General features: G+C 42.9%; 1 protein-coding gene across 2 annotated transcripts in view; it reads left to right on the top strand.

Annotated features, from left to right (window-relative positions):
* EPHB3 (EPH receptor B3) overlaps window positions 1–19196 on the top strand; it is a 144236-nt gene that overhangs the window by 101773 nt on the left and 23267 nt on the right. For both annotated transcript variants that reach the window (XM_060682867.2, XM_087872482.1), the window contains exons 4-8: window positions 7142–7297; window positions 11667–12002; window positions 14958–15082; window positions 16325–16493; window positions 16601–16706. In XM_060682867.2, coding sequence (XP_060538850.2) covers window positions 7142–7297; window positions 11667–12002; window positions 14958–15082; window positions 16325–16493; window positions 16601–16706 — 892 coding nt within the window. The remainder of the gene's footprint in view (window positions 1–7141; window positions 7298–11666; window positions 12003–14957; window positions 15083–16324; window positions 16494–16600; window positions 16707–19196) is intronic.

Below are 19196 nucleotides of genomic sequence, written 5' to 3'. Positions count from 1 at the left end.
AAGGAAGGGAGGGAGGGAGGGAAGGAGAGAAGGGAGGGAGAGAGAGAGAAGGAGGGAAAGAAGGAAGGAGGAAGGAAGAAAGGAAAGAACGAAAGAGAAAGAAAGAAAGAAAGAAAGAAAGAGAGCGAAAGAAAGAAAGAAAAAAAAGAGGAAGGAGAAAAAGAAAAGAGAAGGAGACAGTCTGTGCTAGGTATCTTATGGGCGTTGCCAGAGATATCAAAACCAGTTTCTGTTGGAGTGGTGGAACAACTTTTATTCCTTCTTCCGAGATTGCTGCTTTGACATACTTCCTTGCTGTCGTCCTCAGCTTCCTCTTATCAAACGATAGTTCCAAAATAATAATAAAGGGTTCCAGAGTCTTTTAGACCAGGCAAATTCAGAGGATAACTGGGAATAGTCAGTTTAGGCACCAAGAAGGGTGGGACTTGAATCACGTTGGAGTTTCTGGGCCCGAACGATAAAGCCAAAACGCACCCCGCAAACTGGGCCAAAGCTATTACGCTAATGAAGGAGCTTGAGGGAGGGTGTGGTTATTAATTTGTGCAATGTCATCATTATAATGAGTTTATTATAGAACAAGATTAGGACAACTGTGGGTTTGTATGTCTCTCCCCCATTCTGGTGCCCTCCGATAAATTGGATTGCGACACACGAGTCTCCGACGGTGTCTTTAGGAACGTATCAGCGCCCGTTTTAGAGTCAGTTTAGTCATTAGATATGTATCCTGCTTTGCCTCCGGCAATCCAGGGCAGTTGCAATCCTGTGAAGTAAGATGGGTCATGAGACGGGAACTGACCCAGAGTTACCCAGCGAGCTTCTATGGCTGAAGGTGGTCTCAAATCTTGGTTTCCCAGGTTTCGTCCTACACCGTAACCTCTACAACACTGCTCTTACGGTGAGAGATAGTTGACTGGCTCTATTCTGGTTGATTATATGAGATCAGAAATAGTGTACTGAGTACTGATCGCCAAATTGAGACTATTGTTGTTGTTGTTAGTTGTGAAGTCGTGTCCGACCCATCGCGACCCCATGGACAACGTTCCTCCAGGCCTTCTTGTCCTCTGCCATCCTCTGGAGTCCATTTAAGCTCACGCCGACTGCTTCAGTGACTCCATCCAGCCACCTCGTTCTCTGTCGTCCCCTTCTTCTTTTGCCCTCGAATCGTTCCCAGCATTAGGCTCTTCTCCAGGGAGTCCTTCCTTCTCCTTAGGTGGCCAAAGTATTTGAGTTTCCTCTTCAGGATCTGGCCTTCTAAAGAGCAGTCAGGGTTGATCTCCTCTAGGACTGACCGGTTTGATGGCCTTGCAGTCCAAGGGACTCGCAGGAGTCTTCTCCAGCACCAGAGTTCAAAGGCTTCAATTTTTTGGTGCTCAGCCTTTCTTATAGTCCAACTTTCACAGCCATACATTGCAACTGGGAACACCATAGCCTTGACTATACACACTTTTGTTGGCAGGGTGATGTCTTTGCTTTTTAGTAAGCTATCTAGATTTGCCATAGCTTTCCTCCCCGGGAGCAAGCATCTTTTAATTTCTTGGCTGCGGTCCCCATCTGCGGGGACTATATTCAGGGTTAATAAATCCCCAAATTGCTTATTACTAGGTAACATCATCAGTGCTAGTAGTAGAATTGGATTTATGAACAGAGGACACGTCGGTTGGGCATTATTAGTCTTGAAGACTCCATGTTACCTCCAAGCAATCTACAACACTGCTCTTGTGGTGAGAGAGAGTTGACTGGCTCAGATTGATTCAGCCAACTACCATGGCTAAGGGCAGATTAGAACCACCATCTTTCCAATCCTAGTCCACCATCTTCAGCGTCACACCTGTGTCTCTCAGCTCCTGCAAGAGGAGCTAGTGAACTTCCATGGTTTAGGAGGAACCTGAGCTTTGCCCTTCTCACTTGTACTCCAGTAAATTTAGAATAACAGAGTTGGAAGGGACCTTGGAGGTCTTCTAGTCCAACCCCATGCTCAAGCAGGAGACTCTATCTATACCATTCCAGACAAATGTCCATCCAGTCTCTTCTTTAAAAGCTCCAGTGGTGGAGCATCCACAACTTCTGGAGGCAAGTTGTTCCACTGATAGATTGTTCTCATTGTCAAGAAGTTTCTCCTTAGTTCTAGGTTGGTTCTCTCTTTGGTTAGTTTCCATCCGTTGCTTTGCTTCTCCTTCTTCTTCTTTCTTTCTCGCTTTGGAGAAGAGGTTGACCCCCTCTTCTTTGTGGCAGCCCCTTAGATATTGGAACACTGCTCTCATGTATCATGCCACGTACCACATATTTCTCACTACACCACAATGTATACACCATGAAATGCTGAGTCAAACCAAACGTCTGGTCGTCAAAAATAAGCCTTAGTTTTCCTGAATCAGATCAAGTCCTTCAGACCAGGTTGGCATCTGTGGTGGGGATAAAACCAGATGTTGGTAAGAAAATTAACAGTCTGGACACTGTGGAGGGACTCATTTCCATTTTGATTGTGGTGCTCAGAAAGCCAGAATATGGAACCTCTGTCCCACATATGGTTAATAAGGACTTGTCTCCATGAATGTGTGTAACATTTGAAGAAGAAAAAACCAGAGGAGACAAGTGTTCATAATTACATCATGTTGGCAGTGAATCTCAGAATTTAATTAGTGCTGTAATTTTAGACTGTAAGCAATCTAGGAAACTATCAAGACATGGAGAAGGAAGCAGCATTCTCTGGCAAAAGAATCTGTCATGTGAGCAGAAGTCATACACTCAACAAGACTTCTTGCCCAAGTCAGATCCAATCCTGACCTAGAAGCTTCTCTTTTCAAGGTCAGAACCAAATAATGTCTGAATATACTTAAAATCCAAGAAGGCTACATATCCAGAAGAAGTTTGATCCAGTAGCTGGGTTTTTAATGGAAGAAGCAGGAAAGGAAGTGGCAATACATCAGTGGTGGGATTCAAATTTTTTTTTACTACCAGTTCTGTGGGCGTGGCTTGGTGGGCATGACTTGGTGGGCGTGGCATGTCTTGGTGGGTGTGGCTTGGTGGGCGTGGCAGGGAAAGGATACTGTAAAATCCCCATTACGCTCCCATAGAGAGGGGCTCCTCCGGGTGCCATCAGTTAAACAATGTCGACTGGCGACCCCTAGGGGGGGAGCCTTCTCTGTGGGGGCACCTACGATCTGGAACAAGCTCCCCCCGGAGATACGGAGGATCCCGGATCTGCGCGCCTTCCGTCGCGCGCTTAAGACTTTTTTATTTCATCAAGCTGGCCTGGCCTAAATCTTCTCCCCTTTTTAAATGTAAATTTTAATTTGTTTTTAAATTATGGGGTATTTTAAATTTGTTCAGCCAAATTATTTAATTCGTTTTTATTCTATTTTAAATTTTTGTATTTATGTGTTTTATCCTGTGGCTGTTCACCGCCCTGAGTCCTTCGGGAGTAGGGCGGTATAGAAATTTAATTAATTAATTAAAAAATAAAATAAAATAAAATAAAATAAAATAAAATAAAATAAAATAATAAAATAAAATAAAATAAAATAAAATAAAATAAAATAAAATAAAATAAAATAAAATAAAATAAAATAAAATAAAATAAATTTCTTCCTGATCAGCTGGGACTTGGGAGGCAGAGAATAGATGGGGCAGGGCCAGTCAGAGGTGGTATTTACCAATTCTCCTAACTACTCAAAATTTCCACTACCGGTTCTCCAGAACTGGTTAGAACCTGCTGAATACCACCTCTGCAATACATGTGTTGTGATGCTAGCATGCCAAGGAGAATAACAGAGTTGGAAGGGACCTTGGAGGTTTTCTAGTCCAAACCCCTGCTGAGACAGGAAGCCCTATATTATTTCAGACAAATGGTTGTCCAATCTCTTCTTTAAAACTTCCAGTTTTGGAGCGTCCACAACTTCTGGTGGCAAGTTGTTCCACTGATTAATTGTTCCAACTATCAGGAAATTTCTCCTTAGTTCTGGGTTGCTTCTTTCCTTGATTAGTTTCCATCCATTGCTTCTTCAATTACAACACAACTGATTTAGATGACATCACGATGCCTATGATGTCATTATGGTTTTTAACTGCTGCCTATGTCTGTATCCTCTTGGGACACCAGTCTATAAAGATAGGAGTTTCCAGTTTTTATGACAGTACCCTCCTTTGACATTCCTAGCAATGCTCTGATCAATCTGATTGAAGTGGATTTGCAATAATCTTGTAATGAGCCTATAGATCTGGACTAAGACAATACTATGATTGTGTGTTCCTTTGATTAACTGACACCAGAGATAACCAAAAATGTTTGATTGTGAACTGCCTCCCCCCACCCCCCTTGCTGTATCCCATTTAGAGTTTGAAGTCCCTTACTTGTGAGTCTGCTGGTTTGAGCCAAAGAAGCTGTTTTGAGTGTGCTGGAAATGTTTTAATCTTGAAATGAAACAACTTTGTTTTTGCACTGGAAACTGGGTTAGAGTTTGGGATGTTTCAGGTTCGAAAGATTTTGCACTCTTCGTGGTGACGCCATGAGCCTAAAATTATCATACAAGACAGAACACTGTCATAAATCATAGAATAATAGAATTGTCTTTCTGATTGATAGATGAGTTCTCGGGTTGTTATTCACATAAGGAAGGAGCAAAACAGCTTCAGTTTCAGTTTCTGTTTCAGCCAACAGGCTCTTTTGCATTTTTTGGTTTTGCTAGGATATCCTAGCAAAAGAGAAGGATATCCCAACACAATCTGAATGCTATTTATCTTGAGTGGTTGGTTATTGGAAGCCTGTACAGGTTTAGAGAATTAGACATTATATCAACCACTCCGCCTCTCATTTCAGGCTCATTGTGTTGCTGTGAGCATAGTGTCACTCTCAGTGGTGGGATTCAATTTTTTTTTATTACCGATTCTGTGGATGTGGCTTGGTGGGCGTGGCAGGGGAAGGATACTGTAAAATCTCCATTCCCTCCCCAATGCAGGGGAAGGTTTCTGCAAAATCCCCATTTCCTCCCTATCAGCTGGGACTCAGGAGACAGAGAATAGATGGGGGCAGGGCCAGTCAGAGATGGTTTTTACCGGTTCTCCGAACTACTCAAAATTTCCGCTACAGGTTCTCCAGAACTGGTCAGAACCTGCTGAAACCCACCTCTGGTCATTCTGCATTCAAAGTTTTGGTGGGTGAACTATCTACTCTGAAGGTGAAATTATTCTAGCAGATGTCTGACAGTGTCTTTAAACCCTTTCTTATTCCCTTCCTATCCCTTTCTTCTCCTTTTTTTTTCTCTCTTCCCTTCCCTTCCTCCTCTCCCCTTTTCCTTCCTCTCTCCTTTCGTTTCCATTCATTTTCAATTCCTCTTTCTGTTTTCTTTCTCTCTCTATATATATATTGTCTATCATTTCTCTATCTACAGCATCTATCATCATCATTTATCTATGGCAGGGGTGTCAAACTCGTGTCATCACGGCGTCATCACATGATGTTTCATGACTTTTTTTCCCCCGTCACTAAACCACGCTCACATTGGAGAAGAAAATTGTGTTCCTTCAGGCAGTGGTGGGGAACAATGAGGTCATCCTCTCTGAAATGTCCTCCCCCAGAAGAGAAGGAGGATTAGAACCCATGTCACATTCAGCTGAAAGGGCCACACCAGATCCTTTTATTCCTTAAGTCTAGGAATAATTGATCTGGAATGATGAAAGTCTGTCTGCTCAACAGGAACAATGTTTCTCAACCCCTAGCTATGTGGACTTCAACTCCCAGAATCCCTTAGCCAGCAGGGAATTCTGGGAGTTGAAGTCCACAGCATCTTCAAGCTGCCAAGCTGGAGCTGGAGGGTGTAGGTTTAAGGAAGGGTATTCTGACATATCTGATGGCATTCTGGGCCTTCTTCCTATTGGCAGAGTTCACAAGTTTTACTTACTTACTTACTTACTTACTTACTTACTTACTTACTTATTTATTTATTTATTTATTTATTTATTTACATACTTACTTACTTACTTACTTACTTACTTACTTACTTATTCATTCATGTTTTCTTTGCTTTATTTATATAACATTCAATTTCCATCAAACAGTGTGTGATCTGGGTACAGTTATTTTTAAACAATCGTAATCCACCAATTTGTTGTAGTATTCATCACCATAATGTTAACAATATAATAATATAATAACGATAACATCATCTTTTTTTAACAACTTTCACTTTAACATTTCCTCTTTTTTTAACCTCCTCCTTTCTAACTTCTGTTTCTGTTGTCTAGCCATTGATAGAATATATCCCATATCAAAAACAATATTCTGTTTTCTTCTTTATCCTTAATAGCAAGCGTTAATCTATCCATTTCAGCACGTTCTAATGTTTTCTTAATCACATTCCCCTCAGATAAATACATTTATTTATTTATGAACTCCCTCAGAGATAAATAGAAATAAACCGTCTATCTACCTCAGAGATAAATTAAAGGACAATTTGAGTGAAGTGGCCTCTTCTGTTAACTTCTTTCTGTTCATTACGTAAGCCAACTTTCCCAATTTCTTGCCTGCGTGGACTTCAGTTCCCACATCTCCTAGCTAACTTGGCCATGGCCGACAATTCTGGGAGCTGAAGTTTGCACCTCTGGTGGGGCCCAAAGGCTGCTGAAGTTGGCCTAGAACAGGGGTCTGCAACCTTAAACACTCAAAGAGCCATTTGGACCCGTTTCCCACAGAAAAGAAAACACCGGGAGTCACAAAACCCTTCCCGTGCCTGACTATTTCTTGAGCGGCCACAAAACTAGCATATGTAGTTGAATTAAACGTTCTGTTTTCTTCTGAATTGGATTTATCCGTGGCTGGCCTACCAGGGGTTGAAAAGTTCAATAAATTGCGTGCCGGTGGGTGTCGAACATTGGTGGTTGTGACGCATATTTTGAGTGACAGGGAGCCGCAGCAGAGGGGTGAAAGAGCCTCATGCGGCTCCAGAGCCGCAGGTTGCTGACCCCTGGCCTAGAATTAATCAAAGGTCTGGCCTGCAGTGATCTTTCCACTTTGGTCCTCCTTAGTTGTTGGTTGTGAAATTCAAGATGGGAGAATTGGTTCATTGCGTCCAGGGCTGCTCCCCTTCATCTCTTGCACGCCATTCCCTAAGCTCAATTTTTGTGTCTCTGTGTGTTTTCCTTCCAGCTTGCGGTCCTGGGACATTCAAGTCAAAACAGGGGGAAGGTCTTTGCGCTCCGTGTCCTCCCAACAGCCGGACAAGCTCTGGAGCTGCCATACTTTGTACGTGCCGGAATAATTATTTCAGAGCGGATACCGATCTCCCCGACAGTGCCTGCACCAGTAAGCTTCGTTCCAAGGTTTTCTTTCGGTTTTTAATAAGTGTTTACTCGCGCAGTCTCAGGTATCCAGGAGGAATTAGCATATCTCTGGAAATCAACAAAACAAGCCCGCAAGAGGAATTAAATTAAGAACGCTGCTAAATGCAAGCGAGATGGAATGTTTCTCAGCTGGCCACATCTGTCCAGGCAGATAGCCAGCCTGGGAGAGGATTGATTATTTTCCAGAAAGGCTATTTCACACGCTAGCTGTGTTTGCTTGGCAAGCTAAATGGAGATAAAAACCACGAGATTGCATTTGCACAACATGTTAAGCTTAGGCAAAGTAAACCTGGTTGGTTTGGGTCATGGCTGTGCTAATCTATCCTATTTGTTTATGATTCCCTAACCAGGTTAATGCTGGGTAGAATCCATCCTGTATTTGTCACTAAGGTGCAAATTCATTAAGAAGCCAAAGGCTTTGGCATCCATTCCAATGATTGTCAGCCCTTCAACATAGACTTGCCTAAGAAACCAATGCCATAAAGGGTAGTCCTCAACCTACGACCACAATTGAGCCCAAAATTTCTGTTGCTAAGCGAGACCGTCATTCAGTGAATTTTGCCCCATTTTACAACCTTTCTTGCCACAGTTCTTAAGTGAGTCACATGGTTGTTAAGTGAATCTGGCTTCCCCATTGAGTTTGTTTTGTCAGGTCGCAAAAGGGGATCACACGACCTCAGGACACTGCAGCCGTCATAAATATGAGCCAGTTGTCAAACATCTGGATTATGATCACGTGACCATGGGGATGTTGCAATGGTCGTAAGTATGAAAAACGGCCATAAGGCATTTTTTTCAGTGCTGTTGTAACTTCAAATGGTCACTAAACGGTCACTAAAGTCGAGGACTACCTGTTACCAACTTAATTGCAGTTGTGTCATACAAACTGGAGACTAGATACTACCAATTCTTGAAAATCTTGGTTGATTGGCTGAGAATATGCCACAGACTCTAGATCAGAAGTGATTGTAAGGGTTGTGTCCTTAGAGCTCCAGATGAGTAGATCCTTTGAGATTGCCGATCGTCTAAGCCAAACAAAAAGAATTTGCACCATTGCCCTAAATTACACAACTGAAATACTTGAAATGTCTCTCATCTATTCTGGCTCTCAAAACCAGTTCTTCGAAGATTAGGGGTTGCCTCATTCCTGTAAAAAAATAATGAGATAAATCCAAATCTATGCCAAAGGAGTTAAAGGGTTTTTTAGCACATTGGCTGAAATATAGCAAACAAAATATAATAATTAATAAATAGAACTAGAATTTGGGCTGATCTGAATTACCAGCAATTCTTGCCTCAAGTTGTTAAGTGAATCACCACAGTTCTTAAGTTAATAACTCCGTTGTTAAGAGAATCTGGCTTCTCCCTTGACTTTTCTGATCAGAAAGCATCCAAATTTTGATCAAGCTGTAATGGTCGTAAATTTGAAAAATGGTCATCAGTCACTTTTTTTCAGTGCTGATGTAACTTCGAACAGTCACTAAATGAATGGTTCTAAATTGAGGACTACCTATAGCATCCATTCAAGATGGGGAAATTAGAAAGTAATCAGTTAGACATAATTTGAATGGATGACTTTATCTGGCCTGGGAAATTAAATAGTCAAGTCTATTAATGTGTGACTATCGAGTATATCAGTCTAGACTGGAAAATATATTTTTTTTTAAAAAGAAATCCTAAAAGGAGGGAATAACCAGTACAGAAACGTGTCCGTGAAGCCAACAGGTTGAGTTCCGTTCAAAAGAGACTTCAACTTTCATTTTCGAAAGCAAGGCAAATATTCCCGTAAAGGTTTGTCCGGTGCCAAGATTTTCAGATTATTATTATTTTTTTTTGCAAAGCAGCTTCAGGAACTTGCTTGGAGAGGAGAACGGCATATAAATCATCTCACAAATGCTAGCCAAAAAAAATGCATCTTTACAGCCCGTTCTTCCATGATTCAAATCAAAGTACACATAAATTTGGAAAGATCTTAAGTTTGGAAGACAAAAGGGATGATGCATTTGTAAATTTGCTGCTTCTCCCTTTTTTTTTTACAGAGGTCATGCGGATTATTAAAATCAATATAATCTAACCTAGTTATTTATTTATTTATTTTTTAAATTGTCTCCTGCACTGTTTGGAAAAGTTTCCCTGGAAAATATTAGCACAATGTTCTCCACGAGCAGAAATGAAGACTTGGCTTCCAAATGGATGGGGTTTTATATTACTGAAACAGTCAACTTTTGGTCCTTATTCCTTCCAGATCACGTGGCCCATTGTTTCTTTCTATCCAGCAGTATAAGCTACAATTTTTATTTATTCAGAATTACAGGGAACAAGTGTCTTAGAAGAGAACTCTACCCTAACCGAATGACTGTTGAATGTTTTCTTAATCCAAATTGCATGTAATGAAGCGCTTCTTATTTCCATCCGTGTCCTCAGTCTGTGAATAGCGTGAAAATTGTGAAAGGCTATTTTTGCACACCCCAAGAACAAAAGCAAGATGCTTCGAATTTTTTTTTAAAAGCTCCCTATCAAGTTTCACCCTCCGCCTTCCCCGCCCTGTCCCAGTGAAATCTGGTGGCGACTTAGCAAATTTCTAGAAATGTCAGTATTCGGTTTAAAAATGCAACAACCCCACCTCCTAGCAAAAAGGAAAAGAAAAGGCTAGCGATTTTATTCCTGCTGTTTTGGTTTCGGTGGCCAAAATGATAACTTTCACAATCAAGAGTTACCTGCCCATCGCTGGGCACAGGTAATTATATGCCTTTCTAGGTAAACAATGTTACACAAAGAACAAAAAAGAAGGAAGAAAAAGCAAGTCAAGCAAGAGAGGAGATTAAAAAAAGTAGAAGGAAATAAAGTTAAATCTAAATTAATACCAGCCCCACTTATTTGTGTGCAGCAGCAGCCCAAAAAAACGAATACATTTGTATAAACAGAGGCGTAGAATCAAAATCATGTGAAGTACTAGTACCGCTTTAGAAAGCCTTAGTAAGGCCACACCTGGAATACTGCATCCAGTTTTGGTCACCACATTACAAAAACGAGGTTGAAACTTTGGTGGTGGTGGGGAAATGCGAAGAAGAGCAACTAAGATGATTAAAGGCCTGGAGACAGAAACACGAAAAACGGTTGCAGGATTTGGGTTGGGCTAGTCTAGAGAAAAGAAGGACTAGGATGGACATGATAGCAGTATTCCAGTATTTGAAGGTCTGCCACAAAGAAGAGGGGGTCAAATTATTCTCCAAAGCACCAGAAAGCAAGAAAAGAGCAACTAAGACGATGAAAGGCTTGGAGACTAAAACATATGAAGAACGGATGCAGGAATTGGGTATTGCCAGGCTAGAGAAAAGAAGGACCAGGGATGACATGATAGCAGTCTTCCAGTATCTGAGGGGTTCCCGCAAAGAAGAACGGATCAACTTATTTTCCAAAGCACCAGAGGGCAGGACAAGAAACAATGGATGGAAACTAACAAAAGGAGAGAAACAACCTGGAATTAAGGAGAAACTTCCTAAGAGTGAAGACAATTAACCAGTGGAACAGAAGTTGCCTTCAGAAGTTGTGGGTGCTTCATAACACTGGAGGTTTTTAAGAAGAAAACTGGACAGTCGCTTGTCTGAACGGGTATAAAGTTTCCTCCTTGAGCTGGGGTTTGGACAGGAAAACCTCCAGGGTCCATTCTTGCTCTATTCTGATTGATTAATTGATTGGTTGATTGATTGATTGAATAATTATTATTATTATTATTATTATTATTATTATTATTATTATTATTATTGCTTTAATTTATATGCCGCCCTTCTCCGGAGACTCAGGGCGGCTTACAATGCGTTAAGCAATAGCCTTCATCCTTTTGTATATTTATACAAAGTCAGTTTATTGCCCCCACAATCTGGGTCCTCATTTCACCTACCTTTGAAAGGATGGAAGGCTGAGTCAACCTTGAGCCTGGTGAGATTTGAACTTGCAGTAATTGCAAGCAGCAGATGTTAATCTGTTAATAACAGTGCTTTAGTCTACTGTACTACAGGCTCGTTTCTCGTAAAGATACAACATTTCTGTTGTATCTTTATGTGTCTGTCGTTGTAAATCATTGTTGCTTCCATCACATCCATAGTCCAGATTTATCCCAAGCCCACTCACGCTATTCTAATCAAACTAATATCTCTAACCTAACATCTGCCTTGCAAAGCCAGCATTTTGCTGCTGAGTCCCAACACCAACTCAGAAATACGTGTGAAATGCTCACACACAAACACACACACAGAGAGATTTGGAGGGGGAAAGCATTTTGAGATGCCTTGAGGTCCTTTGATGTTTTTGTTTTTGTTTTTGTCTTGCAGGCGTGCCAACAGCCCCACGCAACGTCATTTCCAACGTGAACGAGACGTCGTTAGTGCTGGAGTGGAGCGAACCGCGAGACGCGGGCGGGCGGGATGACTTGCTCTATAACATCATCTGCAAGAAGTGTAGCGTGGAGCGCCGGCTGTGCATGCGTTGCGATGACAACGTGGAGTTCGTCCCCCGCCAACTCGGCCTGACCGAGAGGCACATCTACATCAGCAACCTGATGGCCCACACGCAGTACACCTTTGAAATCCAAGCGGTGAACGGCGTCTCCAGCAAAAGTCTCCAAAACCCACAGTTTGCCTCAGTCAACATCACGACCAATCAGGCAGGTGAGTAACTTCTGCAAAGGATACTATAATTCCTTCTCTCCAGGGGTGAAATCCAGCAGGTTCTGGAGAACTGGTAGCGGAAATTTGAGTAGTTCAGAGAACGAGCAAATACCACCTCTGGCTGGTCCCAAGGTGGGGTGGGAATGGAGATTTTGCAATATCCTTCCCCTGGAGTGGGGTAGGAATGGAGATTTTGCAGTATCCTTCCCCTGGAGTGGGATAGGAATGGAGATTTTGCAGTATCCGTCCCCTGCCACGCCCACCAAGCCACACCATGCCAACCAAGCCACGCCCACAGAACCGGTAGTAAAAAAAATTGGATTTCATCACTGCTTCTCTCCCTGGAACCTTCTCTGTTGCACCAGCGAGGATCCTTCTGGATTAAGTTAGGAATCTTATTCCTGCCAAAAAATGTCCTGGGAGATAGCATTAGAACTCTGACCTAACAAAAGGATTTTTGTTGCAAAGAAATCAAATGGGTTGTTAATTTTGTTTGAAGTGTTTACAAGTGAGGTAATGCGAGTGATATTGCAAACAATCATTTTTTTCCCCAATGTCTAAACATTTAGCATAGCAGTCCAGCTCCAAAGTTGATTTTTTTTTTTTAAAAAAAATGAATTTGGATATCTAGACCTGTACTGAAATGAGCAAGTAGATAACAGCTGGAAGGGGAAGGATATAACACAGACCAAACCTGTTACATACCCTGTTTCCCTGAAAATAAGACATCCCCTGATAATAAGCCCAATCAGGCTTTTGAGTGCTTGCGCTAAAATAACCCACCCCCACCCCCGAAAATAAGCCCTCCCTGAAAATAAGCCCTCCCCGAAAATATTTAAACGCATGTGCAGCCGGTCCCCACCATTTCCTCTGGTTAGGGTTAGTGAGATAGAGCTGGAAATTTATTTATTTATTTATTTATTGGTTCAATTTATATGCCGCCCTTCTCCGGAGACTCAGGGCGGCTTACAATGCGTTAAGCAATAGCTTTCATACTTTTTGTATATACCTGCTTAGTAGGGCTTTTGGCCCCCCCAAGCGGTGTTCTTTTTTTATACCAAGTCAGCTTATTGCCCCCACAATCCGGGTCCTCATTTTACCTACCTCGAAAGGATGGAAGGCTGAGTCAACCTTGAGCCTGGTGAGATTTGAACTTGCAGTAATTGCAGGCAGCTGGTGCTAGTTAACAGCACTTTAGTCTGCTGCGCCACCAAGGCTCTTATAATCAGGTAAGTCTGCAAGAGGAGCCCCGTCTTGCTCCACGTGCCCCAAAATAATAAGACCTCCCCGAAAATAAGGCCAAGCGCTTATTTCGGGGTTCAAAAAAAATATAAGACAGGGTCTTATTTTTGGGGAAAACACGGTATGTGTACTTCTTGTTTCATAAAGTCACAATGGCTTTGATTTTTTTTTTTTTTTTGAGACTCCCCAAATTTGAAATTGCAATTCTCTGGCAACTGATAGAAAACTACTACCGTAGTAGCTTCCATGATACGGACTGCCAGCATTTGAGAAGAAACGTTGGGATCTATGCAGCAGGAGAAGAATAAAAAGAGTTTTAGAAGAATAAGAAGAGTTTTAATTCTGTGGGGTCCTTGGTTGTTTTCTTGAAGACATTTCATTACCTGGCTAAATAACATCATCAGTGCTGGAAGGGTGTGGGGTTTGCTCTTTGTTTATATATTAGTGGCTTGCCTTGTTGGTGTTGGTGGGAAGTGTTCTTGGTAGTTCCTTGATTAGGATGTTGTTTACTATTAGCTTGTTTGTTTGAGTTGATAGTCCCTTGATTCGCTGATAAAACAAGCTATTAGTATCTAAACAGAGATCAACCCCCACTCCTTTCTAGCACTGATTATGTTGTCCAGTTGGGTAATGAGACGTCTGCAAGAAAACCCACCAAGCTAAGGGAGCATCAAGGACCCCACAGGTCAACCCTGAGCTATAAATACCCTCTTCTATCAGTAGCCTTATTTCTGTAGGACAAAACAGATCTTCCTGCAGAGTGACTCTCCTAGCAAACGCAGAACTAACCATTCACTGGTTCGGTTCTACAACCCAACAAGACAGACACAGACTTCAGAGGATAATTAGAACTGCAGAAAAAACAATGGCTACCAAACTGCTTTCCATGGAGGACCTGTATACTGCACGAGTCAAAAAGAGAAAATATTTATAGACCCCTCACATCCTGAACATAAACTGTTTCAACTCCTACCCTCAAAACACGCTATAGAGCACTGCACACCAGAACAACTAGACACAAGGACAGTTTTTTCCCCGAACGCCATCACTCTGCTAAACAAATAATTCCCTCAACATTGTCAAACTATTCACTAAGTCTGCATTACTATTAATCTTCTCATCATTCCTATCACCCATCTCCTCCCACTTATGGCTGTATGACTGTAACCTTGTTGCTGGTATCCTTAAGATTTATATTGACTGTTTCCCTATGACTATCATTAAGTGTTGTACTTTATGATTCTTGACGAATGTATCTTTTCTTTTATGTACACTGAGAGCCTATTCACTAAGACAAATTCCTTGTGTGTCCAATCACACTTGGCCAATAAAGAATTCTATTCTATTCTATTCTATTCTATTCTATTCTATTCTATTCTATTCTATTCTCTCAACAAATTGTTTCACATTGCTCTTTTGTGCACATTTGAAAATGGTGTAGCCATTAAGCTGTATTAAGGTGGTAGGGTGTCTACTTAACAGCTTTTTGACCTTCACAGTTATAATTATTATTGTGTAATAATAATAAAAATTATTATTATTCAACTCCTAATAAACACTACAGGATAGCCGCCAAGAAAACGATCCTAGATGACCAATCCAGCATTCATGCAAGGAATCTCCTGTGCCCCAGAGAACTGTGGTGTTGTTCAGAGCAGGGATTTGCTTTAATCCGAGATGGAGAGAAATACTAACGATTCCCACCTTTTGCAGCTCCCTCCGTAGTTCCCACAATGCATCTGCACGGCAGCTCCGGAAGTAGCATGACCCTTTCTTGGGAGCCCCCAAAGCAGCCGAATGGGATCATCCTGGATTACGAGATCAAGTACTTCGAGAAGGTAAATTTCTTTTCCTGGTACGAGCTGAAGCCCAGCAAGGGTTTGGCATAAGGTGGTATTTCACTGAGACAGAAACTTCTCAGCTTCATAGAGACTTTTAGTGGGCTTCTGTTCTCAGTCAGAGGAGAAACAGTGGTGCAAACTTATTGTAGCTGATGCACCTGAACTGGGAACCAGAAGGACTCCCCACCCCCTACCCCAATTCACATCTTTCACTCAAGTCCCTTAGATCGGGGTCTCCAGACCTGGCAGCTTTAAGATTTGTGGACTTCAACTCCCAGAATTCTCCAGCCAGCATGCATGGACTTCAGCTCTCAGAAGTGCCCAGCTAGAGGAATCCAGGGAGTTGAAGTTCACAAGTCTTAAAGTTGCCAGGTTTGGAGACCCCTGCCTTAGATTTTCTATCATCATGGGCCACTTTCTTCCAAGGGTGGGGTCAGAGCTGGAAGAAAGTGGGACAATCCTTTCTTGAACTTTGATTTTTCCTCTTTCTGAGAGTTTTTTTTTTCTCTCTCTCTCTCCCTCCCCCCCTCTCTCCCTCCATTTCTCCCTCCCTCTCCCTCTCCATTTCCATCTCTCCCTCCCTCCCACTCTATTTCTATCTCTCCATCTCTCTCACTCTATTTCTACCTCTCTATCACTCCCTCCCTCTCTCTCTCTCTCCCTCTCACTCTATTTCTATCTCGCTCTATTTCTATCTTTCTGTCTCTCCCTCACTCTCCCTCTCTCCATTTCCACCTCTCCCTCCCTCTCTCTCGCTCTATTTCTATCTCTCTGTCTCTCCATCTCTCTCTCTCTCCCCCCCTCCATGGGGAAAGAAAGCAAGCTTTACCAATGTCTCAATCAATGGCTTTCTAAGCACTATAGCTGCCAGTTGCCAGTTTTCCCTCCCTCGATGGCCTTCCATCTCTGACATGCACACCCCATGATTAATCATATTCAGGCAAGTTCTTTTCAAAACAGTCCCTTCAAGCGTAGGTTAGTATGGAGCAGCTGGGTAACCTTGAGGCAGGGTCTCAGGGAGATACAGCAGTTACTTTCGCTTTCCCTCCAAGCAATTTCCCACTCCCATCTTCCCTCCCCAGAGTTCATGGCAGACTTGTCACCGCATGGTAGAGAAGCGAAAGCAAGCGTAAGGTGGCAGCTGACACTGGACTAGACTAGACATAATCCAGGCACATTACCCAATAGTAGGGAAGGGCTGGATTCGGTTCTGACATGCATCTTTCCTCTTTCCCACAGCAAGGCCAGACTGATGGCATTGCCAACACCGTCACTAGCCAGAAGAACGCGGTGCGCCTGGAAGGCCTGAAGCCTAACGCTGCCTTCATAGTGCAGGTCCGAGCTCGCACAGTGGCTGGGTACGGCCAATACAGCTTTCCCATGGAGTTTCGGACACTGGTTGATGATGGTATGCAATTTGTCATCTGCTCTCTCCCCCCCCCCCACCTCTTCCACCCTGCTCTCCTGCTCTCGTTTGCTAAACCCTTGTCCTTTGTCTCATCCCACGTGGAATAGGCTCCAGCAGCAAGAGTTTCCAGGAACTGCCTCTAATTGTTGGCTCAGCCACAGCAGGACTCGTCTTTGTGATCGCGGTGGTGGTGATCGCCATTGTCTGCTTCAGGTACCATCTCTTGAAGAAATCGGGCCTATTTGGGCACCGGAGTTGAAGGAACGGGAGGAAACAAGTTAGATAGCAACTGCTGCAAGAACTTGATCCAAATCTTCAATCTTGTGGGATTCATTGGGAATTCTCTGCATACGAGTGTGGTCAAATCTCCTCAGAAAATTTGAATCCCCTCAGAAGCGTACCGTAGTCCTCCTGCTTCTCAAAATGAAGCAGAAGTAGCTTCACCTTGCTCTGTTTTACAGCCCCTTTCAGTCTTGTTTGGTAAGGGCAGTGAGAGAAGGCTGGGCAGCTTTTGGCAAACGCTATACAGGTAGCCCTCGACTTATGGCCACAATTGAGCCCAGTGTCCCTGGGACACTGCAACCGTCATAAATATGACTCCGTTGCCAAGTGTCTGAATTTTGATCATGTGACCATGCAACGGTTGTTAAGTGTGGGGAAAACCGTCATAAATCATATTTTTCAGAGCTCTTCAGGGGTGAAATCCAGCAGGTTCTGACAGGTTCTGGAGAACCGGTAGCGGAAATTTTGAGCAGTTCGGAAAACCGGCAAATGCCACCTCTGGCTGACCCCAGAGTGGGGAGGGAATGGGGATTTTGCAGTATCCTTCCCCCAGGAGTGGGGTGGGAATGGGGATTTTGCAATATCCTTCCCCCAGGAGTGGGGAGGGAATGGAGATTTTGCAATATCCTTCCCCCAGGAGTGGGGAGGGAATGGAGATTTTGTAATATCCTTCTCCCAGGAGTGGGGAGGGAATGGGGATTTTGTAATATCCTTCTCCCAGGAGTGGGGAGGGAATGGGGATTTTGCAATATCCTTCCCCCAGGAGTGGGGAGGGAATGGGGATTTTGCAATATCCTTCCCCCAGGAGTGGGGAGGGAATGGGGATTTTGCAATATCCTTCCCCCAGGAGTGGGGAGGGAATGGGGATTTTGCAATATCCTTCCCCCAGGAGTGGGGAGGGAATGGGGATTTTGCAATATCCTTCCCCCAGGAGTGGGGAAGGAATGGAGATTTTGCAGTATCCTTCCCCTGCCATGCTCACCAAGCCACCCCCACTAAGCCACCACCACAGAACCAGTAGTAAAAAAATTTGGATTTCACCACTGGTGCTGTTGTAACTTCGAACGGTCTCTAAACGAACGGTTGCAAGTCGAGAACTATCCGTAGGGTTATCTGCAGGGTGTGTCAGGGCAGTGAAGGTCTTGCAGGTGGGGCGATCTTTAGGGCATACGGAATCCAAAGGCCACATCCAAGCTTGGAAGCTTGAATGGACGCTGAAGAGAAGCCCTTCAGATGCCTTCTGTTGCCACACTGGCCCATTTGAGGCAACACTGGTTACTTTGGGTGGGTGCCTCTTCCATCAACAGAACGGATTGCAAACTACTTCATCAAAGCGACTTTCAGTTGCTCCATAGAGGCGTAATGGATAATCAGCAGGGTTGGGTGATTGCAGGTGTCACTGCTTTGGAGACAAGGAATCTTACCAAAGCAAAGCTGTGGAAATCCAGCTGTTGGTACATGATCTCTGATTGGAAAATCAGGGTTTATGCAAAGTGGGTTTGAAAATGAAGGGGTTTTTTTTCCCCTCTCTCTTTTATATATAAAGCTTGAGTAATCCTTAAAGTTTGCAAAGTATTATTGAAAGTGAATTTTAATTTGTATGTATGTTAAGAGGAAGGGACGCAGTGGCTCGGTGGCTAAGACGCTGAGCTTGTCGATCGAAAGGTCGGCAGTTCAGCAGTTCAAATCCCTAGTGCCGCATAACGGGGTGAGCTCCTGTTACTTGTCCCAGCTTCTGCCAACCTAGCAGTTCGAAAGCATGTAAAAAATGCAAGTAGAAAAATAGGGACCACCTTTGGTGGGAAGGTAACGGCGTTCCGTGCACCTTTGGCGTTGAGTCATGCCGGCCACATGACCACGGAGACGTCTTCGGACAGCGCTGACTCTTAGGCTTTGAAACGGAGATAAGCATCGCCCCCTAGAGTCGGGAACGATTAGCACATATGTGCGAGGGGAACCTTTACGTTTATATGTTAAGAGGAAGTTAAAAAAAGAGTAAAGCTTTAAAAAAAAAAAAGAGGTCTTAGAACTTACTGATTTTACTGATGTTTTTTTAAAGAAAAGTTTAATGTTTTAAAATTTAGAAAAAGGCATTTTTCCCCCTTTAGGGTTAAAAAATTTGAAAGAAGATACTGAATTTTATGAATAGGAATTACGATCGTCTATAAATATTAATGAGCAGACATAAATATATATTGTTTCCCACAGCAAGGCAAAGCAGAGATTGTTAAATCGATTCTTTTATCCAAAGAAGAGGATATATTTAATTTTGTTTCTGTTTGGGAATTTCTTCCGGACTGTGTGCTTGTGACGGGGACGGGGAAAAAATGAAATTTTGACTTTGTGTTTGTTGGTTAGACAGGTTTGTTGTTATAGAAATGGCTAGTGTATATACTATTGTATAAAAGTAAAAAGTTGAGG

This window comes from Pantherophis guttatus, chromosome 6 (genome assembly GCF_059756535.1).
Source record: "Pantherophis guttatus breed Tessera chromosome 6, ASM5975653v1, whole genome shotgun sequence".
Lineage (NCBI taxonomy): Eukaryota > Metazoa > Chordata > Lepidosauria > Squamata > Colubridae > Pantherophis > Pantherophis guttatus.
This window is presented reverse-complemented; position numbering and strand designations above follow the sequence as displayed.